Source organism: Gymnoscopelus braueri (genome assembly GCF_963280865.1).
Source record: "Gymnoscopelus braueri genome assembly, chromosome: 2".
In the NCBI taxonomy this organism is placed as follows: domain Eukaryota; kingdom Metazoa; phylum Chordata; class Actinopteri; order Myctophiformes; family Myctophidae; genus Gymnoscopelus; species Gymnoscopelus braueri.
Window position 1 is genome coordinate 16,108,065 of NC_137604.1, and position 21,965 is coordinate 16,130,029.

Genomic DNA, 21,965 nt, shown 5'->3' on the forward strand with positions numbered 1-21,965 from the left:
GCTGCTATAAAAGGTGGATTGATTTAAGATGCTATAAAAGGTGGATTAATGTAAGATGTTGGTCTTTAGAAGAACATGTTCATCATGGCCACTATTCATTTGTTTGTGATGGACCAGCAAAGCAAGGACAAAATCGATATGGTTCTTCTCTAACGAGATAAACCAGGTGCACCTCTGATACTTATTTGAGACCAAAGTCAAATATATTTTGTTCATATTACCATGCAAAGGAAATATTCGCACATCCACTTTGTACACTTTTTCTAGTTTTATTGTGTTATTTTTGGAACACATCATTTCTTTCAGGACTTAGTTCTCTATAATGTAGTTATGAAGCATTCTGTTGTCAAAATACAACCCACTGTGCTCTGATCACGTTCATCATTCCCATTATGAATTCATCTGTGATGGACCAGGCAGCAAAGCAAGAACACATCAGCTAGAGCTCTTGTTTATCCACTTACAGCTTTTATTATAGAGAGAGAGTGAGGACTGAGGAGAGATTCAAATATCTGCAACATCAACTAATACCAATCAAAGATCTACAAGAGTTTAAATAGTTACATAATTATAATAATTAAGTATTCATTTATACATTTTTATTTAACTTTTTTGTTTAACTTCTTTTTTTTAACTATATTTTATTGTTACACAAGCCATCATGCATTTTCAAACAAGACACCAAGTACAACTGCAGAGGTCAAACCTTTGATTTTATTTCATTTTATTACAAAAAGTTATTTTAGAGTTATTTTAAAATACAATCTCTTTTTTTTCATGAGCCATAATATGCAATTTTCCAAATATGAGCTCTATATAACAGTGATGTGTATTTCTTGACTTGGATATATCTCAATTTGTCATTCATTGTCTCCGCCAGGCCGAAAGGCATGTCGAGAGAGTATATTTTGCACTCTATCCGTCCGTCCGTCCGTCCGTCCGCCGTCCGTGTGTGTCATTGTCTCCGCGAGAGAGTATGTTTTGCACCCTGTCCGTCCGTCCGTCTTTCCGTCCGTGTGTGTGTGTGTGTCATTCTGTCTGTGGACAGCTAATCTCCGGCATGTTGGCTTGATCGCAGCGAAATCTCTGGATGCCAATTCAGACCCATGTGAAAATGTTTTCACATGGGTCTGTTATATTTTGACAGTACTCCTACAGATTTTGTCCAAACATCACGCAAATCGTTACACAGTATAGTCATCAAACAAAACTAATCTTTCAGATTTTTTATATTCCATCCTGTTTTGCACAAAATGCCTCAAATCATTAGCCTGGTAAACCCCCCTCCCTCCGGAAATCTCATTTGCATTTGGTTTCAGGAAGGAGGGTCTGGGATTGCTCACAGAGTAAAGCTGCCCGAACTACTGCGCATTTGAACCAATCAGCGGCTGCTAGGGGCGGGATCATCCAATCACCTGCCTAGTAGCTTGAAAAAATGAAACTCTGTCTGTCATCGATTCTGCGATCGGAGTCTCAGATGCAAGTACGCTGTGAAACAAAATGTGTGTCGCAAGCTTCTTCCATTTGACGGAGTGAGGTTATCAAATCATGCAAACAGCATGGAATTTCTGTGAAATTTTGCACGCCCCTTCCCACTATGCCGACAAATGCCACTTGATTTTTTTTTCAAATCAGCCTCATGGTGGCGCTATAACAGGCCGATTTGGGTTTTTACTGATAACTGCACCATCTGTGTAAAACTTTGTATGCACACTCCCTAGAGGTCAAGGAAAAACTTTTGCCATGCCTTTTTCACATCTGCCTTTTATAGCGCCACCAGGAGGCCGACTTATGTAAAACTTAATTTTTATATTACTCCTTCCAATTTTATCCAAATTTCTCGCAAATCGGTACACATAATCTCTATAGTCATGTGATCAAGACGTATCTGCTGGATTTTTCATATTCCATCCTGATTGGCTAAGATTCACATCTAAAGTTTGCAGTAGTGGCTTGTTTTTAGCAAAATGAACGCAGTGTCTGATTGCGGTCAAACTTTGCATGCACATTCACACTATGTTGAGGAACAAATGCCACCCATTTAACATTGGCCTGTTATAGCGCCACCAGCAGGTCTAATTTCGCAAAAAAAAAATTGGAACAAAATGCCTCAAATCATGAATGCAGTGTCCGATTGCCGTGCAAGGCCAAAGAAGAAATGGCACCCTTTTCACATTGGTCTATTATAGCACCACCAGGAGGCCACAATAACCGACCTGACCTTTGGCCATTTTATTATTGTGTTGTATTTGCTTGATATTCGGTGTAAAGCACAAGAATATCTTGCGTATATATCTTGTTTTCTCTCTCTCTCTCTCTCTCTCTCTCTCTCTCTCTCTCTCTCTCTCTCTCTCTCTCTCTCTCTCTCTCTCTCTCTCTCTATAAGCATACCAAGTTTCACTTGTAGTTGAGTAATATTTGACCAGGAGTATCTATACTGGCAAACTTTTCAATTACCAATTAGTCAAATTATAGATTATTTGTATTATGCATTATATTTAAGTTCAATACATTGTTTTTGTCCAACAGTTTCAGATTCATTTCAAATTTGGAAAATGACTACAAAATGTCAGCTGCTGACAGACAGACAGACAGACCAGGGTATCATTATAACAACACATGATGCTCACAACACAATCTACAGCAACTGTTTTTCATTACAATAACACTAGAAATGTGTGCTCTGCGGAACGCATATCTCCACCAGGCTGGGTTGCCTAGTTATGATGGCTGTGAGGGTTTCATCCATCAGGACTCAAGCAAGCTGCAGAGGGAAATAGCCTGCCTACGACTTACTTTTCACTTAATATGTGAAAGCCTACATACAGTGAATGTATGTAGGCTATAATGTCAGTGTCTAAAGACAAATATTGAAAAAGAAAATGTACTTTGTAATGTGTACTTTTGCATACCTAAGCATACCAACTTTCACTTGTAGTTGAGTAATATTTGACCAGGAGTATCTATACTGGCAAACTTTTCAATGACCAATTAGTCAAATTATAGATTATTTGTATTATGCATTATATTTAAGTTCAATACATTGTTTTTTTTTCAACAGTTTCAGAATAATTTCAAATTTGGAAAATGACTACAAAATGTCAGCTGCTGAAAAATGAATCAATGCTGTCATTATATATCAATTAAAGAGGTTAAATCACACTTGCATCACTTCATGTCACTAAAAGACAAGCCGTCTCAGTGTCTTACCTGCTTCAATAATGAAATCCTAATGTAGGTCTGAGAGACATAGTAAGTATAAAGACAGACTATGAAGTTTCATCAACAAGGACCAATGCTCACTGAGAGGTCTCAGGTTGTCTTTATTTTTTAGCTTACGGTCTGGAATTCCTTCAATAGGGGGAGCCAGAGATCTATCTCTGTCGTTTACAATAAGTGGGACCATTTTCTTAACCATGTTAACTTCAATCTGCACCACAGAGGGAAGGTAAAATGTTTGACCCCAGGAAGAGTAGTTACTGTCACCTCACTGTCAGCGACTAATGGGGATCTGAAATATACAATAAACAATACCATCAAAGGAGGAATAACACACAGGGCCCTATTTATCTATGGTGCAGGACGTAGGCAGGACGTAGGGTCAGGGTGCAAATACGTAGGGGTGTGTCCAACTCCTAATGTACTGTGGGAATCCAGTCAACAAAGTAGACTTTAAGTGAATAAAATAATTAGCTATAATAAATCAATCTTTCATGCAATCAGAATCAATTATAAACATTTTGCCAGGCTCGGCAGCACAAGCCTGCAGTGTTTGAGGCATAGAAACATGACAAAAGTGTTGCAGAGGCACAGCCACCTTTGGAAATGAATGATTGACTGGCCACTTTGTTGCTTGTTGCCAGTGCTGCCGGTGAGAGAACAGGGTGAGAGTGGACACATTTACCCAAATGGACCCGCACGGGTACACTCTCAGAGTTAACTTAAGACTGACTATTTTACTGTCTACAATTTATGGGCACAGTTTCCTAATTCCATCTATATTGAATATTGAACCGAGAAACGTGTTAATGTCATTCTATTGAAAATGAGTGTGTGTGGCCCAACTTGATTTGGAACCTCTTTGCATTCTCCATGATGCACGTGAGATGAGGCTGGACAGAGGCTGGTTCAGTGTGTAGGAGCAAGATTTAAATTAGGGAGAGAGACGTTGTAGAAAATCCCCTCCTGCTCAGTCCCAGGTGGGAGGAGCTATAGACTGGGTAATCACACTGCACACCTGATTGTGATTACAATTAGCACCTAATTGCAGTGGGCCCTTTAAAAGGCACCCACTTCACTGCAGCTAGAGAGGGCAATGTAGTGGGTTGGAGTGTTTGGTGCTGAGTTCCTGTTATACTTTAATTTATGTTTGTTTCCTGAGTTTCTTTCCGATGCATTATTTGAGGTAGGGCCCGTACACACTGCAGGAGATTGGGTCCGAGATTGCTGTCGCCGACATTTTTTGGCGCTCGCCGACAAAACCTCCCGATCTGACGCGGATCGGCCTTTGATCTGCGAGATAATGCTCGCTGTGTGTGAAAGGTTCCGCGAGACGATGTGGCCGCGATTATCCGCTCTGCGACGGCTTTCCGACCGTTTTCAGATAACTACCATGTTAGATATTCAGCTCTGTCCCAGACAGGAGATCGGACAGTATCATACATTATGAAAGGGTCTGCGAGGAGATCCACGTTACAGCCAATGAGAGCACATTACAGCCACCGTGGCCAGGGGAGCGTCGCTGGATCTGACCACAACAAACAGTCCCTACCGCAATATTACCGTCCAGTCCTGTATTAAGTTAACATTATAAAACAAAATGAGAGAGTGAGCGAGCCTGGTGGTGGGCTGTTTATTTTAGAGGAATTGTACAGAGAGAGAGAGAGAGAGAGAGACAGACAGACAGAGAGTGAGAGCAAGAGCGAGCTCTGTGTGTGTGTGTGTGTGTGTGTGTGTGAGTGTGCAGCATGTGCACGCTGTTATGAACAGCGTTGCGGACATGGCAACGCTGTCACTGACGGCTTCTGCGCACTTGACTGCGAGAGAGGGAGAGAGAGAGAGAGGGAGAGAGAGAAAGAGCGAGAGAGGGGGGAGAGAGAAAGAGCGAGAGAGGGGGGAGAGGGAGAGAGGCATATCACGGGATACGTCGATTAAAATGAATTGGAATAAACTCAAATGTATGTATTGGGTCTGACTCTGGAGATAGCATCCTAGTGAACTATCCTACAGTGTGTCAGCCCTTGTCGGGGATCAATCCTGTTGTGAAGACCACAACGATATTATGACAGCCGATTTCAAGAAATAAACTCCTGCAGTGTGTTATGCTTAACATCAGATGACCCCCCGACCACTTTAAGGTCTTCCAGTCTGTACCTGCCTTAAGTATTCCTTGGTTAGTTTGCCTTATTTTGTTATGTTCTCCTTGATAGTATACTGTGTACATTTTTTGATTGGTTTCCTTTTGTTTCTATTATAGTTTAAAATCATCATCATTATCATCACCAACTGATTTACCACGTCCATGCTCCATCAATGCCATATTGCTTGTACTGTTATGCTAAATAAATACTTAAGTATTTTTATATATCCATCTGGTCCACTGGTCATACTTTGAAGGGTATCCTGATGCCTGAGTATTATTACCCCACAAACCGAGTTAGTCAATTTTACATGGTCCTTCGAAACCGGGATATTTGGCCATCAGGCATAGACCAGAAATATTAAAACTGACCAGATGGAAACAGTATGGCAAAGTTTATGGCAACAGTACTGGAGCTCCTATTACCGAACCTTGTATGCACAGCCAGCACCTGGCTATCCTATAGCCCAGGCTACCACGGCTAATGGCTGCTCCCAGCCACAGAGTCATGGGGTCAGTGAATATGATGGCAGACTTGCTGCTACTGCACCAACCCCCCAGCAGTACACCTCCCAGCAGTACACCTACCAGCTCCAACCTTCGGCCCAGCAGTACCAACTCCAACCTCCGGCCCAGCAATACGCAGCACCACAGTACCAGGCCCAGCCGTACGCAGCCCAGCCTCAAGCCCAGCCGTACGCAGCCCAGCACCTTCCGGTCCAGTACGCAGCCCAGCACCTTCCGGTCCAGTACGCAGCCAAGCAACTTCCGGTCCAGTACGCAGCCCAGCACCTTCCGGTCCAGTACGCAGCCCAGCAACTTCCGGTCCAGTACGCAGCCCAGCACCTCCCGGTCCAGCTTGCGGCCCAGCAACTTCCAGCCCACCTCCAGGCGACTTCTGCGCCTTCTCCTCAAGTGGTGCCTCCAGCTCTTCCTCCTCTCCAGTCTTCGCCAGCACCCGGGCCTCCTCCCCTGTCTTCGCCAGCACCCGGGCCTCCTCCCCTGTCTTCGCCAGCACCCGGGCCTCCTCCCCTGTCTTCGCCAGCACCCGGGCCTCCTCCCCAGTCTCCGCCAGCACCCGGGCCTCCTCCCCAGTCTTCGCCAGCACCCGGGCCTCCTCCCCAGTCTTCGCCAGCACCCGGGCCTCCTCCCCAGCCTTCGCCAGCACCCGGGCCTCCTCCCCTGTCTTCGCCAGCACCCGGGCCTCCTCCCAAGTCTCCGCCAGCACCCGGGCCTCCTCCCCAGTCCTCGCCAGCACCCGGGCCTCCTCCCCAGTCCTCGCCAGCACCCGGGCCTCCTCCCCAGTCCTCGCCAGCACCCGGGCCTCCTCCCCAGCCTTCGCCAGCACCCGGGCCTCCTCCCCAGTCTTTGCCAGCACCCGGGCCTCCTCCCCAGTCTTTGCCAGCACCCGGGCCTCCTCCCCAGTCTCCGCCAGCACCCGGGCCTCCTCCCCAGTCCTCGCCAGCACCCGGGCCTCCTCCCCAGTCTTTGCCAGCACCCGGGCCTCCTCCCCAGTCTTCGCCAGCACCCGGGCCTCCTCCCCAGTCTTCGCCAGCACCCGGGCCTCCTCCCCAGTCTTCGCCAGCACCCCGGCCTCCTCCCCAGCCGGTGCCATCACCCGGGCCTCCTCCCCAGCCGGTGCCATCATCCGGGCCTCCTCCCCAGTCTTCGCCATCATCCGGGCCTCCTCTCCAGCCGGTGCCATCACCCGGACCTCCTCTCCAGCCGGTGCCACCACCCAGGCCTCCATCACCAGCGCCGCACACCCAAGCGCACCCTGCTCGAGTCCAGGCATGTCCAGGGCCTCCCCCAGACCCTCTTCCAAGGTGGCTCCCCCGACATCCGCCCCCTGACTGGGTCCACCCCCTTGGTCGGCCCCCAGACCTTCACCCGAAGTGGCCCCGCCAACGTCAGTGGGCCTCTGCGTGGCTCCACCCTCCTGGTTACCCTCCAGACCCCCTTCCAGAACAATTGCGGCCACATGAGTGGCCCCAACCCTCAGGCCAACCAGCAGACTCACGCCACCCTTCCGCCCTGCCTGGGGTCGTGTGCCCCAAATGGGGCGGCTGAGGACAGACTTTTCCCTTCTTGGGTTTAGCCAGCCCCAAACCGACAATAAGGACAAGGGCATTTTGCCTAAACAATCAAATACTATATTTGATGGGGCGGCTGTAGAAAATCCCCTCCTGCTCAGTCCCAGGTGGGAGGAGCTATAGACTGGGTAATCACACTGCACACCTGATTGTGATTACAATTAGCACCTAATTGCAGTGGGCCCTTTAAAAGGCACCCACTTCACTGCAGCTAGAGAGGGCAATGTAGTGGGTTGGAGTGTTTGGTGCTGAGTTCCTGTTATACTTTAATTTATGTTTGTTTCCTGAGTTTCTTTCCGATGCATTATTTGAGTAAGTATTCCTTGGTTAGTTTGCCTTATTTTGTTATGTTCTCCTTGATAGTATACTGTGTACATTGTTTGATTGGTTTCCTTTTGTTTCTATTATAGTTTAAAATCATCATCATTATCATCACCAACTGATTTACCACGTCCATGCTCCAATGCCATATTGCTTGTACTGTTATGCTAAATAAATACTTAAGTATTTTTATATATCCATCTGGTCCACTGGTCATACTTTGAAGGGTATCCTGATGCCTGAGTATTATTACCCCACAAACCGAGTTAGTCAATTTTACAGACGTTATTGAAAAACACTAATGTTTTCACCCTGAAAGTGTCCTTCGCTCATACACTGACTGGACCTAAGTTGGCTCTGTACTTGGACCACTTTTTTCTGTCTACACTAAATCTCTTTGCCAAAAATAGCAGATGAATTCATGGATTCATTTGTTTTCATTTCTTCACAGTGAATGAAGAATCCCAAAAACAAAGAATAGGCCTACTTGATAAGTAGAGAAAATTTGGGTCCAGGATAAATTTGCCAAAAATGTACAAGCTCACAACGCGACGTGTTATGAGCTTGGGTGGAAGTGGTTAACCATAGTAGCCTTTTGAGCATAATTTTGATACCGTGATTTTCATATCGTCCCATCCCTAATTTAGACCAATGAAAAGATTTCTATCATTTTAGCCTCCCAGACCCATGCATGCCATCATGTGAACACAGATGGTTGTTGGTGGCCGGTGTGGGCATGATTTAAAGCGACAGTGCTGCGTTTTTCTTTTCAGTTTTTTAGCCCACCAAACCTTTCCACCCTGTCTGGGGTGAACCTGGCTTGTTAGTGGGGACCCCACCTGTCCCATCAGTGCAAACCTTTTCATGTCAAATACCTCCAAAATTAATTTGTACACAGATCAATGTGTGTGTAAGTGTATGGGAGTGCACGTGAAAGAGGCTGAAAGTCAAACGAAAAGTGTTTCCTTGAAGCTGCAGTATGTATCTTTCCTCTTCTACCCCGGATTTGAATTTTTGATTTTTTTTTTAGAACCAGGATTTTGGGCCTCGCTGAACCCATCGCTGCCTCTTCCTGGGCATGGTCCCTACCTATCCGATGGCACCAGTCGGCCCTTCTCCCTGGCTTCCCCCTTCACACAGGGGAAGGGCCAGGGAGCCCAGTGCCTCCCGGCACAGTGCCGGGTTCACACTCGCCCGCTCTACCCGCCCCGGGAGCCACCGTCCCTGGGTAGGAGGTGGTCCATGGACCCCTGGGGGACCATGGACCGGGGACGGTGCCACCCTGTGGTCGCCGGTGGTATTGCGCCCCACGACAACAGGCTTTTAGAGGCTTTCACAGGCTTGTGGATCTGCTCTTTTTTTCACCCTTTTTTAGCCCGGATTTTGGCTGTCGGACCCGCGGGGCGTCGGAGCCGCGCCACGTAACCCTCAGACAGATATTGTTGATTTAGAGCGAGTTCCTCTCACCCCGAATTACTTAGCACCCAAATACAATGGTGATACTTTCTCTCTCTCTCGACTTTCCTCTGGTGTGATGGAAGGCACAACTGCAGTATGTCCTTTGCGGTAGATGAAGGCAATATTGAATAACTGGAAAATGTAAATGAATCGTGTAGTTCCCATTCAAATTGAACAAAACAAAAATACACCTGACTGATGCAAAGACAAGACAAGGGGAGGATTCAACATACACATACGTAGATAAAAGCAAGATCAGACTAGACTGAGTCTTGGGCATGAGTAGATGGTCCATTATTGTCCATCCCAATTACCATATCATTAATATTCATGTATGAAACTAAATCCTCTCCTTGTCATTAGCTGTATGTAAAATAATTCCAGGAAAGAGAGGGGGAGCAAGAAATCTGAGCCCACAACATACTAACTCATTAACTCAACCTATAGTTTATTCCCTTACAAGGATGTATTCATTATAATTCAATATTCTCCTACTGTAACTTCGTGTCACCCTTCTGGTTCCCATTAAGAAAGAATATTGGAAATGTAATGAATAGTCAAAATTAATACTTTGCAATCCAATCCGTTACAACACAGTTCAACACCTTGATCAGTTCAGAAGTAATGATGAATATAGTAGCCTACCAAACTACAAGTGTAGCAATGTTTGTACGCAAAGGGAAGAACTTCGCACATGGGGGTAAAATTGTAAGAGGAGCTTTTGGAATGGCGCTGCACAAAGCATGCTGGTAGTTGGAGTAATGCAGTCCAACACATTCCAGAGGAACATGACTGAATAATAATGACTGTATTATTTTTTCCCCTTTCATAAGGCACCAATTTAAACACTTCCCCTACACATATAGTGTTAACTTTGATTGACTGCAGCTTCTTCCAGTGGTGAAATTTCCCTTTAAAACACAGACGGCAGCCCTATAGGGCCGTAAAACATGGTGTCCCATGTATATGTTTGATCAAAGGGGCGGCCATAGCTGAGTGGTTAGTGAGCCCGCCTAGGGAGCCAGAGGCCCTGGTTGCCCCAGGTACGATTCCAAGCCACGCCAGCATATGTGTCGATGAAATGAAATTTGTCCCTGAGCAAGACTCTTAACCCCTAATTGCTCTCTGGCCCTCATTGGAAACAAGCCCGCAAGGACTTTCATGAACGTCCTGTTAAAAGAAATTATCCTTATCCTTATCGAGCATCTAGATATACTCTGCTCTCTGTAGAGTAAAACAATTATTTACAACTCTAATATCATGACATTATCAAAGGGAGGGGTGAACAGGGGATGGGGAAAAGAAGGGAAGTCTGCACACCGATTGAGCTCCCAATGGAAGAATCAGGTTTTTATTTAGGCAACGTTTCGACCACTGTCGGTCTTCATCAGGTCTTGATACAATTACAAGGCAAGGCAGTTTAAATACAGGAAGGAGAGGCACAATATAATCAGCGGCAGCTGTGGTGTTAACCTGAAAAACACACCCACCAGATATACAGGCTCAGGCTGAATATAGTGTTGGCATATAGAGAGCTTGTAGATCTAGGGAAGAGCTATACGGGGGCGGTGACGCCATCACAAAAAAAGGAAAAGGAAATTTCCAAATAAGGGCATTCAGGGTGCAGGGGATACACATTAAAGGAACAATATATATAATGCTGTAAATGCTGGAGGAATGTAAGAACTTGGTGTTGAGAGAAAACGGAGGTACTTCACTTGTGAGGACATGTTTACAGTGGTGTAAAGTACATGTACTCAAGTGCTGTACTTAAGTACGATTTTGAGGTATTTTTACTTTACTGGAGATTCAGTACTTTTACATCTACTCCACTACATCTCAAAGGCAAATATTGTACTTTTAAACTGCACTACAATTATTTGAAAACTTTTGATAAGTTAGGAAATTATATTCAATAATTAACCAACCTATCGTGTGAAAACCAGGATCTTTACCAATAATCAAATACCTTAAAAAGATATATAAAAAAAGGACACACAACGACGTTTTAAAAATGTATTTCAATTACTTAGCACAAAACAGAAAAGATGGAGGCAAGCTACAAATAGTTAGATCTAAAGCGACCGGTCATCTGTAATGAAAAGTCTCTTCTGCCTTCGATAGCGCAGAAAGTTCATGATATTAAGTGGTTTGTTTACAGTCTGATACCCAAGGTAGTTGAATTGTTATCACTTCAAGGAGCCATGATGACCTCGTCTGGTGTACTTCGAGCACCCACCGCCGGGGTGCTCAGGCAATGTAGAATGGAGTTTCCGGACTTCACAGCCATCCACGGTGGGTAGACATAACTCCAGGTGCCAGCGAGACGAATCAACAACATTTCAACTACGCAACTGTGTTCTGACTGAAGTAAAGTTCAAGGACACACTGTGGTTGTGTGTGTGGCAAATCTTGGTGGCCTATTCACGTATGCACTTTTAACGTTAAACACAATACAATATGTCTTATACCAAAAATCATTCACAAACTGAAATTATCTAAGTTATCAATCGTACCCGTTGTGAACGATTTTGGTATAGGACATCAAAATAAAAATGCATTAATGTTTTCCTACGACAGACATGTTCAGATACAAATAGGCTTAATGACTTCGAATGTATTTTAAGGACTGTATATTTTAAATTGAAATATTTCCAATGATTTTATCTGGGAAACATTACATGGCATACTCAACAGATCTCCCCAGGATAGAATAATAATGTTAATCAATACAAATATTTTCTTAAAAATTCAAGCATGATAATATTTTTTTTAATTCAAAACAGGATATTCTGATTTCAAGACGAGACCATGGGAGTTTACAGTGAGATTGGCAGTATAGAGCGGTTTTATAACCTTACACTACCCAAAATATGGAAATATTAATAAAATGTTCTATTCTGAATGGTACATTTATTTCTAATTAGTTTAGGACTTTAAAACAAACTATATGAAAATAAATTACCCTTCCTTTATTTATTCTTTTATCTAAACCTTAAAACAAACAAATGCATTCCAGGATTCATATTAATATGTAAATCATTTGTGGGGTTTGAGAGACCATAAAAAGTGGCAGGTGACCACCCAGTTACCTCAGAGGTAAAAATATGTACAACGTAATACGAATCTCATGGAACGGGAGCATACTGTTTTTTCTTCTGAAATAGACAAACAATAACATTTTTAAATTACAAAAATGTAAACTTAAAAATAGCAGATCTACAAGGTAAAAAAAATAAAAAATCTGATAAAATGATAAGATATTTTCAAAACGATTCAAGATGACTTCTTAATCTTCGTAAAATGTTTCTAAAGAATATTATAACAAATTGTAATTTTTTTAATGTAATATCCACTGATAAGCATTTTAAGTTGAATTCAAAGGAGTCTGTTGGAGTGATGTTGTAAAGTCACATGGCACAAACAGACAGCACATCATTCTTACCCACACAGCGACAAAACATTAAATTATATAAAAAAATTCAAAGGAAATTTATAACTTATTATTAAGGCTAAAGATATTGATGGATGGAGGGGTTGTATGATCAAAAACGCGGTCACAGATAAAAGACGGATTCCCTCATCCATTGCCCCGGCCGGAGGCAGTGATAGAGAAAAACCACAAAATAACCACAGGCTGATAATCTTTAATCGGCCTGTGTCTTCAAAATATAATCTGAACGATCTACAGAGGATCAATTATGGATCTACAGGGGATCAGCCTGTCTGGGTCTTCAGAGCTTGTGGATTATCAAAAGTAACAAATGAGAATGACAATCAACTACTTATCACATCCAATCCCTCCACCGAACACCGCTGAGCGTGGTATGGCGGTTATTCTAGATATATAGAACAAATATAGATACACTAGTTTACCTGGTCATTAACCTATGTTAACTTAGCACAAGAGTATCTGCTCCCTGGCAATTACACGCCACTAGGTTCCTGTGATTGATCCTTGTCAATAGCCTACGAGAACATAGCACAAAAGTAACCATTGAGAATGACACTTTACATAAAGTCGGAATATAGAGAAATAGATAAAAATACATTAGAATGTTGCGCTACATTCTGAAAGTTAGATACGGGAAAAAGAAATAAGGACCTACATCAATGACCACTGTATCTATAGATCATAGTTAAATTTATAAAACATTCAAGAATATCTTCCATGAATTTAAGGTGATGATAACACATTTTAGCTTCAACAACAATAATAAAAAAATCAAATTCAAAATAGAAGATAGGCTGCCAATAAACTCTTGTTTGAGCAAAATAAATGAAACAAAATAGGCCTATGTACAGTATGTGATAATATGTATAAAAAAAAAATGAATTAACTATTGAAGCTTGATGTCTAATGATTACAACAATATAATGTAAAAATAATATGATGGGAAAAAAAATGGAATTAACTATTGAAGCTTGATGTCTAATGATTACAACAATATAATGGAAAAATAATATGATGGAAAAAATTTGAATTAACTATTGAAGCTTGATGTCTAATGATTACAACAATATAATGTAAAAAATGTATCAGAATGTATCAGATACAAAATGTATCAGATACAAATTAATACACAAAAAAAATCACAGATCTACAATCTAAAAGATTATCTGTATTAAAAAAAATGTTCACCTAAAACAATTCCAAGCAAGCGTTAATCTGATATAAAAGGTTAGTGTTGCCTTTTAGCAAGAATTAGTTTCTGACAGGCGCATTCTACAAAATATTTTTTCTTTCACAGGAGGAACTACGTTGCTACAGTATGCAACGGCACACTGACAGATCATCCCAGAAACAGAAGCTTCCGCAATGATTTGTGGGAAATGGTGTTATTTTTCTTATTCCACCGGCTTTTCAAACTGACAGACATATCTAATAAATTCACATGACTAAATAGCAAAATCAGCGGTTTGAGTTATGGAGCATAAAACCGAGAGAGAGATAAGATTGTCTCTCCCCTCGCGCACACACAGTTAAGAAGATGTATACGGTCAGCGTTGGGTCAGGGCAGGCAGGCGTTACATTATTCTTTCTGTTTTAAGTTGGTGAGATCATACAAATTTATTTGCGTTATCTATCATTTTATCTACAGCCACCTGGTGACGCTCATCTCTGAGAAGTACTTGGGGGGCTTGAGGGTCTTCCTTTCTCCAAACACTGAGACATCGGAACGGGAAACCGTTCCGACCGTTAAGAACAGTGCCTTGCGAAATGAGAAATGCAGTAATGCGAGGACAGCACTTGGTAATTAAATCTATGTATTCTATCGTGTTGAGTCTTAGTTCTTCGATCTTCGCTTTAAGAGCGATCTCCCATCTGTCGGGCTCTGATCGAATGTGAGGGAGCGTGTTGACAGTATTTTTAATGTCTTCTGGATACCACCTTCTGTATCCACAGGCCATTAAGATTTCTCCCGGTGGAGCTATGAATTGGGCTGTCCCTGTGTGATCGTCTAGCTGCTTTTGGGCCATGACTCTTATCTTGATCAATGTGTCTAAAATTAAAGAGAGACCCTGGGAAGTCTAATTCTGAATCTAATAAGATCAATGATTTCTATTTTAATTATGAAAATAAAATTAGCTTTGGAATGGTTAAAGTTAACAGTTTAAATTATGACAATTTAGAGCTAGAATGATAAGTGAACAGTTTGAATTATGGCAATTCAGAGTTATAATGATATAATTCCCAATTGTCACAATGCCTTGTTTTGTGCAAAGTCAATAAAACACATACCCAACCCAAGTCCGGTTGGTGTCAGATCCTGATTCGGCCAAATGTTACAAAAAATGTTTTCCTAGTAAATCGCTGTTTATCAAAAATCCTCGCTCGAAGGGCCAATTGATAAGTTAAGAAAATGATATAAAAACAAAACAGAAAAGATGGAGGCAAGTTACAAACAGTTAGATCTAAAGCGACCGGTCGTCTGTAATGAATAGTCTCTTCCGCCTTCGATAGCGCAGAAAGTTCATGATATTAAGTGGTTTGTTTACAGTCTGATACCCAAGGTAGTTGAATTGTTATCACTTCAAGGAGCCATGATGACCTCGTCTGGTATACTTCGAGCACCCACCGCCGGGGTGCTCAGGCAATGTAGAATGGAGTTTCCGGACTTCACAGCCATCCACGGTGGGTAGACATAACTCCAGGTGCCAGCGAGACGAATCAACAACATTTCAACTACGCAACTGTGTACTGACTGAAGTTTGTGTGTGGCAAATCTTGGTGGCCTACTCACATGCACTTTTAACGTTAAACACAATACAATATGTCTCATACCAAAAATCATTCACAAACTGAAATTATCTAAGTTATCAACTTTTTAGATTTTGATTATTATTACAAACCATACATTAGCCACTTCAGCCCTATATCCATTTTTGCCATTTGAAAATAGCCGATCTACATACTCACAATGCGTTGCGATGCAACGCATTATGAGTTTGTACATCTGCTATTTTCAATAGATTTGTAGACATTTTATTAATTAAAAAAATTGTGAAATGGGACATTCTGCATAATGAGTACTTTTACTTTTGTACTTTAAGATGAGTTGGTCTGGTCAGCTTTGTTCAGACCGGCTCTGACTTGCGCTGCGGCTGGAGGGACAGCTAATTGATATGACCTACTTTTTCGCTGTGCACTGGAATGATGTAATTCATTATTTGGGAGCAGGTGTGTAAGATTCTAATAGTATAAACATTTTAAATGGCTTTCATATACTCTCCCGGATATGACTATTACGACAAGTTGCTTATTGTGAACACACTACGCTACAAATTAATTAATGTATGCATTTCTTTGGATAAAAAAAAATTGTGTTTTGTTGCCTAGCCCAGCCCGACCCAAAGCCTGACAAATACGTGACCAATTGAACCCGGCCTGGCCCGTGCCGACCCGGCCCGTCGGGTCCCGTCGGGCTCGGGCTGAAATCTTAAGCTCTAAGAGAGGGCCGGAGACAGGCAATATTCCTGAGGTGAAAAAAGGCAGTTTTGGTGATCTGGTTTACGTGGGGGATGAATGAGAGGGTGGAATCAAATATTACACCAAGATTACGGACGTGGGTGGAGGTTGTTACATTGGAGCCGTCAATGTTGAGAGTGAAGTTCTGGGTGGAGCGAGTGAGGGAGTCTGGGCCAATGATTAGAATTTCTGATTTGTTACAGTTGAGTTTGAGGAAGTTCTTTTGCATCCTTATTTTGATGTCTGTGAGGCAGGTGGTGAGGGTGAAGTGGGTGGCAGCAGTGACAGTCTTGGTGGAGAAGTAGAGTTGTGTGTCGTCAGCGTAGCAATGGAACAGGAGTTTGTGGTGACGGAGGATCTGTCCAAGTGGTAGTATATATAAATGATGAAGAGGAAGGGACCAAGCACTGAGCCCTGGGAGACACCGTGGGTGACTGGGACAGTTGAGGAGAGACATTATTAATAGAGATGAACGGTGTAGGTCGAAGAGGTATAATTTCAACCAGGAGAGGGCAGTGTTAGTTATTCCAAGGGAGGACTGAAGGCGTGAGATGAGGGTGGAGTGATTGATGGTGTCAAAAGTGGCAGAGAGATCAAGGAGGATGAGGATGGAGAGGGAACCATCCTCAGCAAAGTCATTAGAGAGTAGAATGTCATTGGTGACTTTGAGAAGAGCTTTTCTGTGTGTTGTGCGGATGCCAGTTTTAAGGCAGATGGGATGAGACCAGTGGATAGAGAGGTGTTTATAATGTTGATGATGAATGGAGAGAGTGCGGGGAGGCAGGCCATAACTAGGGAGGGGGGGATTGGGTCTAGGATGCAGGTGGAGGTTTTCATGTCGGAGGTTATGGAGGATAGGTCAGCTGTAGTGATCTCGGTGAAGCTAACATGTGGATTTCTTGACTTGGATATACAGAATATCTCACTGAAGCTTTGTCATTCATAGGATACTGCATTTGTCTACTACCATTTCTGCACCTTTCACCAAAACTTTCTCCACAAGGAACTCTCCAGCCTTCTTTAATCCTTCCACTATGTTTGAAAGGAAGGAGTTGTTTCTTTCAGCTTGCATTCTTGATTGTTGTTGATGTTCTGCATACAACTTTGCCTGTTCTTGTTCCAGAGCCTCCCCTTGATGCTGTTTGATCAGTTTTTCCATCTCTTTACGTCTCTTCTGTTCATTCTCTTTAAGAATTCTTTGTTGCTCTTCCTGTATTGCTCTCTCTGCTTCCTGGAACATCTCAGTGGTGTAGTGGCTTCTTCCATTCCTTTCCACCATCGACTCGATTTTCGCCAGCAGCTCAGTGACCTGAGCGGGATCCTTGACTTCGTTGTTGAAGACATGATAGCGAACGTCACATTCTATCACCAGTTTTTCTAGTTTTGGACTCTTTTTCAAAAAGTCTTCAATTGTTTTACCTTTGAGCAGGTCACCACCAGTGAAGAGAATCATGGTGTATTGGTTTGACATTTCACCAAATACCGTCTTAATTATTTGCACAGATTTCTGCTCCTCTTCTGTGAATTTTCCCAGTCTGATCACAATCAGGAACACATGGGGACCAGGAGCAGCAAAACAAATGCACTGTTTCATCTCATTAATGATTCTGTCTACACCAAATCTTGTGTCAAACAATCCGGGTGTGTCAACAACAGAGATGTTTCTACCATCCACTACACCTCTGACCTTCTTACAGTGTATTGTCAGAGATTCTCCCGCAAAGTCAGATTCAAAGGCTTCATAACCCAGGATGGTGTTTCCCGTGGCACTCTTTCCAACTCCAGTCTTTCCAACCATCACAATACGGACCTCTTCATCATTTGTCATGAGAGCTGGTGGATTTAAATGATTTAATGTTTATGGATGATACATCGGTTTCCAAAACAATAGCTTAAATATTATATCATATTAGAGGTTGTGTGTGTGTGTGTGTGTGTGTGTGTGTGTGTGTGTGTGTGTGTGTGTGTGTGTGTGTGTGTGTGTGTGTGTGTGTGTGTGTGTGTGTGTGTGTGTGTGTGTGTGTGTGTGTGTGTGTGTGTGTGTGTGTGTGTGTGTGTGTGTGAGAGAGAGAGGGCACATACCTTTTGAATTCGACATGTCTGTCTTGAATTTTGTGTTACTCTGTAAGAGAGAGAGAGAGAGAGAGAGAGAGAGAGAGAGAGAGAGGGAGAGAGAGAAGGTTGGTATCATTATAACAACATTATACAACTATCCCGACTGCCCCAACTTTTGGGACAGTCCCAACTGTTCCAACTGAATCAGAAACAAGACCTCTTATATGTTCATAGGTTTGGGATTTGTAGTCCGCCCCCATCCAGTTATTACACTGGCCCCGGGTGCAGTGCGAAGAAAGAGAAAAGAAAGAGAAAAGCGGGACAAGAGAAAAAAAGACTCAGTCACACTGTCAGTCAGTCAGTCACACAGGAGGGAGTAGAAACTAAACACACACACACACACACACACACACACACACACACACACACACACACACACACACACACACACACACACACACACACACACACACACACACGTGTGCTATTTTCCGTATAAATATGTTTTAGCTGCACTCAGCACTGATGTAAAGTGAGAGTTTTCTGAAAAAAATAAAAAACATTCAGAAGTGGAGAAACTAATGCAGAAAATAACAGCATTTGAGATTAGATGTAAACACTTGGAGATGGCAACTGACATCCACTGGACCCCAAATGACACCCCAGGGTTGAGAATTCAGCAAATTATGATTTAAATTGAAAGACCCCCCTTCCATGGCATACATGTATGTGGGCATACATGCAGTAAGCGCTGCTTGCCCCTCTTGATATGGCGGCTGCGATGATGCATCACTACAAGGAGCACAGCAGCCAGTATGGTATGTACTTCTCCCGCTTCGCGCGCGGCCGCACCCCCGGGCCAATAAATGACCAGCCGCCACTGGCCTCAGGTGGTCTGACCCAAAATGGCTGCCATCAACTAAACAGGAGAGGTTGATGCACTACTAACAAACAATTATTTTTTTAAGCAGTTCTGGTAAGTTTTCCTAGTATATCTTTACTAATATTTTGAAATAAGTGTTGGATAACTTGAATGCACTTATGAGCTCTCAAAATTTAGCATTTGAGTTTGTTTTTTTATGATGTCAAAAGTGTTTGTATCATATTTGATACTACAGGTCTATAGTCCTTTACGATTTGTATCATATTTGATACTACAGGTCTAAAAGAAATGTTGTTGTTTTTTTGTAATGTTAAAACTGACTTGAAATACCCCTTGTAATACCCCTTGTATCAAATATGATACAACAAATAAATGATACAAAGGAATGTTAAAAAAAAAAAAAACAATTTTAAAATGTTTTAAGACCCAATAAAGTGTCCCTTTTCAAAACTTTGGAATTTTCTGACCTTTCCTTCATAGTTCAGGTTCTACAGGGTTAATTCTTATTTTTGCCTGATTTTACCGATTTATTATCTGACGGCCCGGGCCCTCCAGGGTCGCGGGCCGGGAGGCGGCCGCCTCCCTGGCCTCCCCGGACGCTCCGCCACTGGTCGAGTGGCCTGTTGTTTAGCTGGGGCCGCCCTCATCTGCTGCTTTGTTCGCTACCATGTTGGTAGTTGCGGTTTCAGGTTGGATATTCACCCAGCTGGATATTATCCAACTGGGTGAATATCCAACCTGAAACCAACTTCACCACGTTCCCCTACACACCGGATCGCTGCTATATGCGGCGGCCGAGAGTTGTATTTCATTTATAACTCTCTGCATTACACTATTATGTTCCGTTTATAATTTTTGTAAATTAAAAAAATGTACAGGTGTGACTATAGTTGATATTAGCTTGCTACCTTGTAGGACTGCAAAAAAAATTGACTAGTACCAACAAGGTTGACTAGTGGTTATACTAGTCGACTAGTGGACTAGTTGTTGAAAGACCTACTGGGCACAGGTTTGAAGCGTCCTTAACCCAGGTTGCACATATCTCCATAGGACACGAAACTGCATATACGTTCAGAGACCTCACTATCCATGAAAAGATTACATCGGCACCAGTCCCAACTACCGAAAATACTCTCGCATAAGCGCTCGTATATTTTGAAAATAGCAGATCTATAAGCTCAGAACACATCGCATCGCGACCTGCTATTTTCAAATAGCCAATGCAGCCAGATCTGCAATCTTATCTGAATGACTGTTAAAGCAGTTAAATGAGTGAATGATTAAGGATCTGACTTGTAACATTGCAAATATGTTAGATTGGAATTGCTTGTCATTGTCACTTGAAAATAAAATAGGCGTGTATGTCTTTATAAAATGTTATATTTTCACAGGAATTATTTATTAGTGTGTTAGATATACATTTTGGAGTGGATACATGTGTCCAGATGCCTGTCAGACGGTCAGACAATGCTGCTCCGCAGGTCTACGATGGAACAAACGGGTGCAGCCAATGCCTACACGTCCTCAGACCTGACGTGAGATTTGAACGGGCCGTAAGCTGAAGTCAAAGTCACGATAGATCGATAAATGCTGAAAATTGCGGTGATCTCGCCATATGCCCATTATTTGGTCTACACCACTTTGAAAAATGAGGGGTGTGATTTATAATCCCACTATAAAGTATTATAACCGTGATTATAATGCATGGTGAAATTATTAAAATGAGTTACAACTATGATAACACACTATTATCCTGTCCAAAATAAAAGGTCTGTGAGTGACCAATAATTATGAAGTATTAGTTATTAATTATAGTTGTTATATTATTGTTATAACATAACATGCACACATTATTATGTATTTATGTCCTTATAACTACTATGATTATACATATTTAAAACATACATAGAGTGCAGGTATATTATAGACATGGGTTTCATAGGAAGTGTCATCGGCTAGGTCACAAGTGTCACTAAAAGACAAGAGTGTCTTACCTGCTTCAATCTTGAAATCCTGATTTGGTCTGGAGAGACAGAAGAAGTATAAAGACAGTCTATGAAGTTTCATCAACAAGGACCAGCTCACTGACACATATCTGGTTGTCTCCATCCTTTGATAGCTTACATTTTGGAATTCCTTCAGTGGGAGGAGTCAGAGATCTGCCGTTTATACAAGAAATGGGAGCATTTCGTGTAAATGCTGTGGGTGGATGTGATCTGATTGGTTCAATCTGCTCCACAGAGAGAAGGCGCCCAACAAGGTTCAGGGTTTCTTTGATACTCTAACTGCATGATAGCTCCTTAATACTGTTAACTACTGTAGCCATTGTAAATGTGAAATGATCAACTGCATGGCGTGTTTCTCATCTAAAATGTTATCAGAAACTGCCAGGCCTCTTGAGAAGGTGAATAGAAATACAGTTTAACTGCCTCAATATTCCAATCAAAGACTTCTGGTGTCAAATGTAGAACGTTTCAAAGATTGCTTTGAAACTTGGGGGAGGGGTCGGAAAAAAACTAATAAAAGAAGGAAACAGTTGCATACAGTATATCAGATGAAATTATATAATATAAACAAAATATTTACGCAAATTAGCATATATACTGTATGTAAAAATGACACGCCTGGATGATGCCATAATTGGGGCAGTTATAAATAGGTACTGCTATTATTCAGCTTGGGGTTCATATAAGGCTCATTATAAGTACAGTATGCTTACACAATATTATCCTGTAACTTTAATCAATGTGATGTACATTAATAACCGCTACATTTAAACATGTCTGCGAAACATGAGTGTGTATGCGTGCGTGTGTGTGTGTGTGT

General features: G+C 42.3%; 1 protein-coding gene across 1 annotated transcript; it reads right to left on the bottom strand.

Moving 5' to 3' along the window:
- Positions 1–11,233: 11,233 nt before the first annotated feature.
- LOC308074366 (GTPase IMAP family member 7-like) lies at positions 11,234–21,221 on the bottom strand. The gene is made up of 3 exons (XM_080413787.1): positions 21,134–21,221; positions 18,284–18,323; positions 11,234–18,034 (listed from the first exon to the last, which is right to left on the bottom strand). Exons 2-3 carry the CDS (start codon positions 18,297–18,299, stop codon positions 17,142–17,144), a joined length of 909 nt encoding a protein of 302 aa, XP_080269913.1. The 5' UTR covers positions 18,300–18,323; positions 21,134–21,221; the 3' UTR covers positions 11,234–17,141.
- Positions 21,222–21,965: the final 744 nt, after the last annotated feature.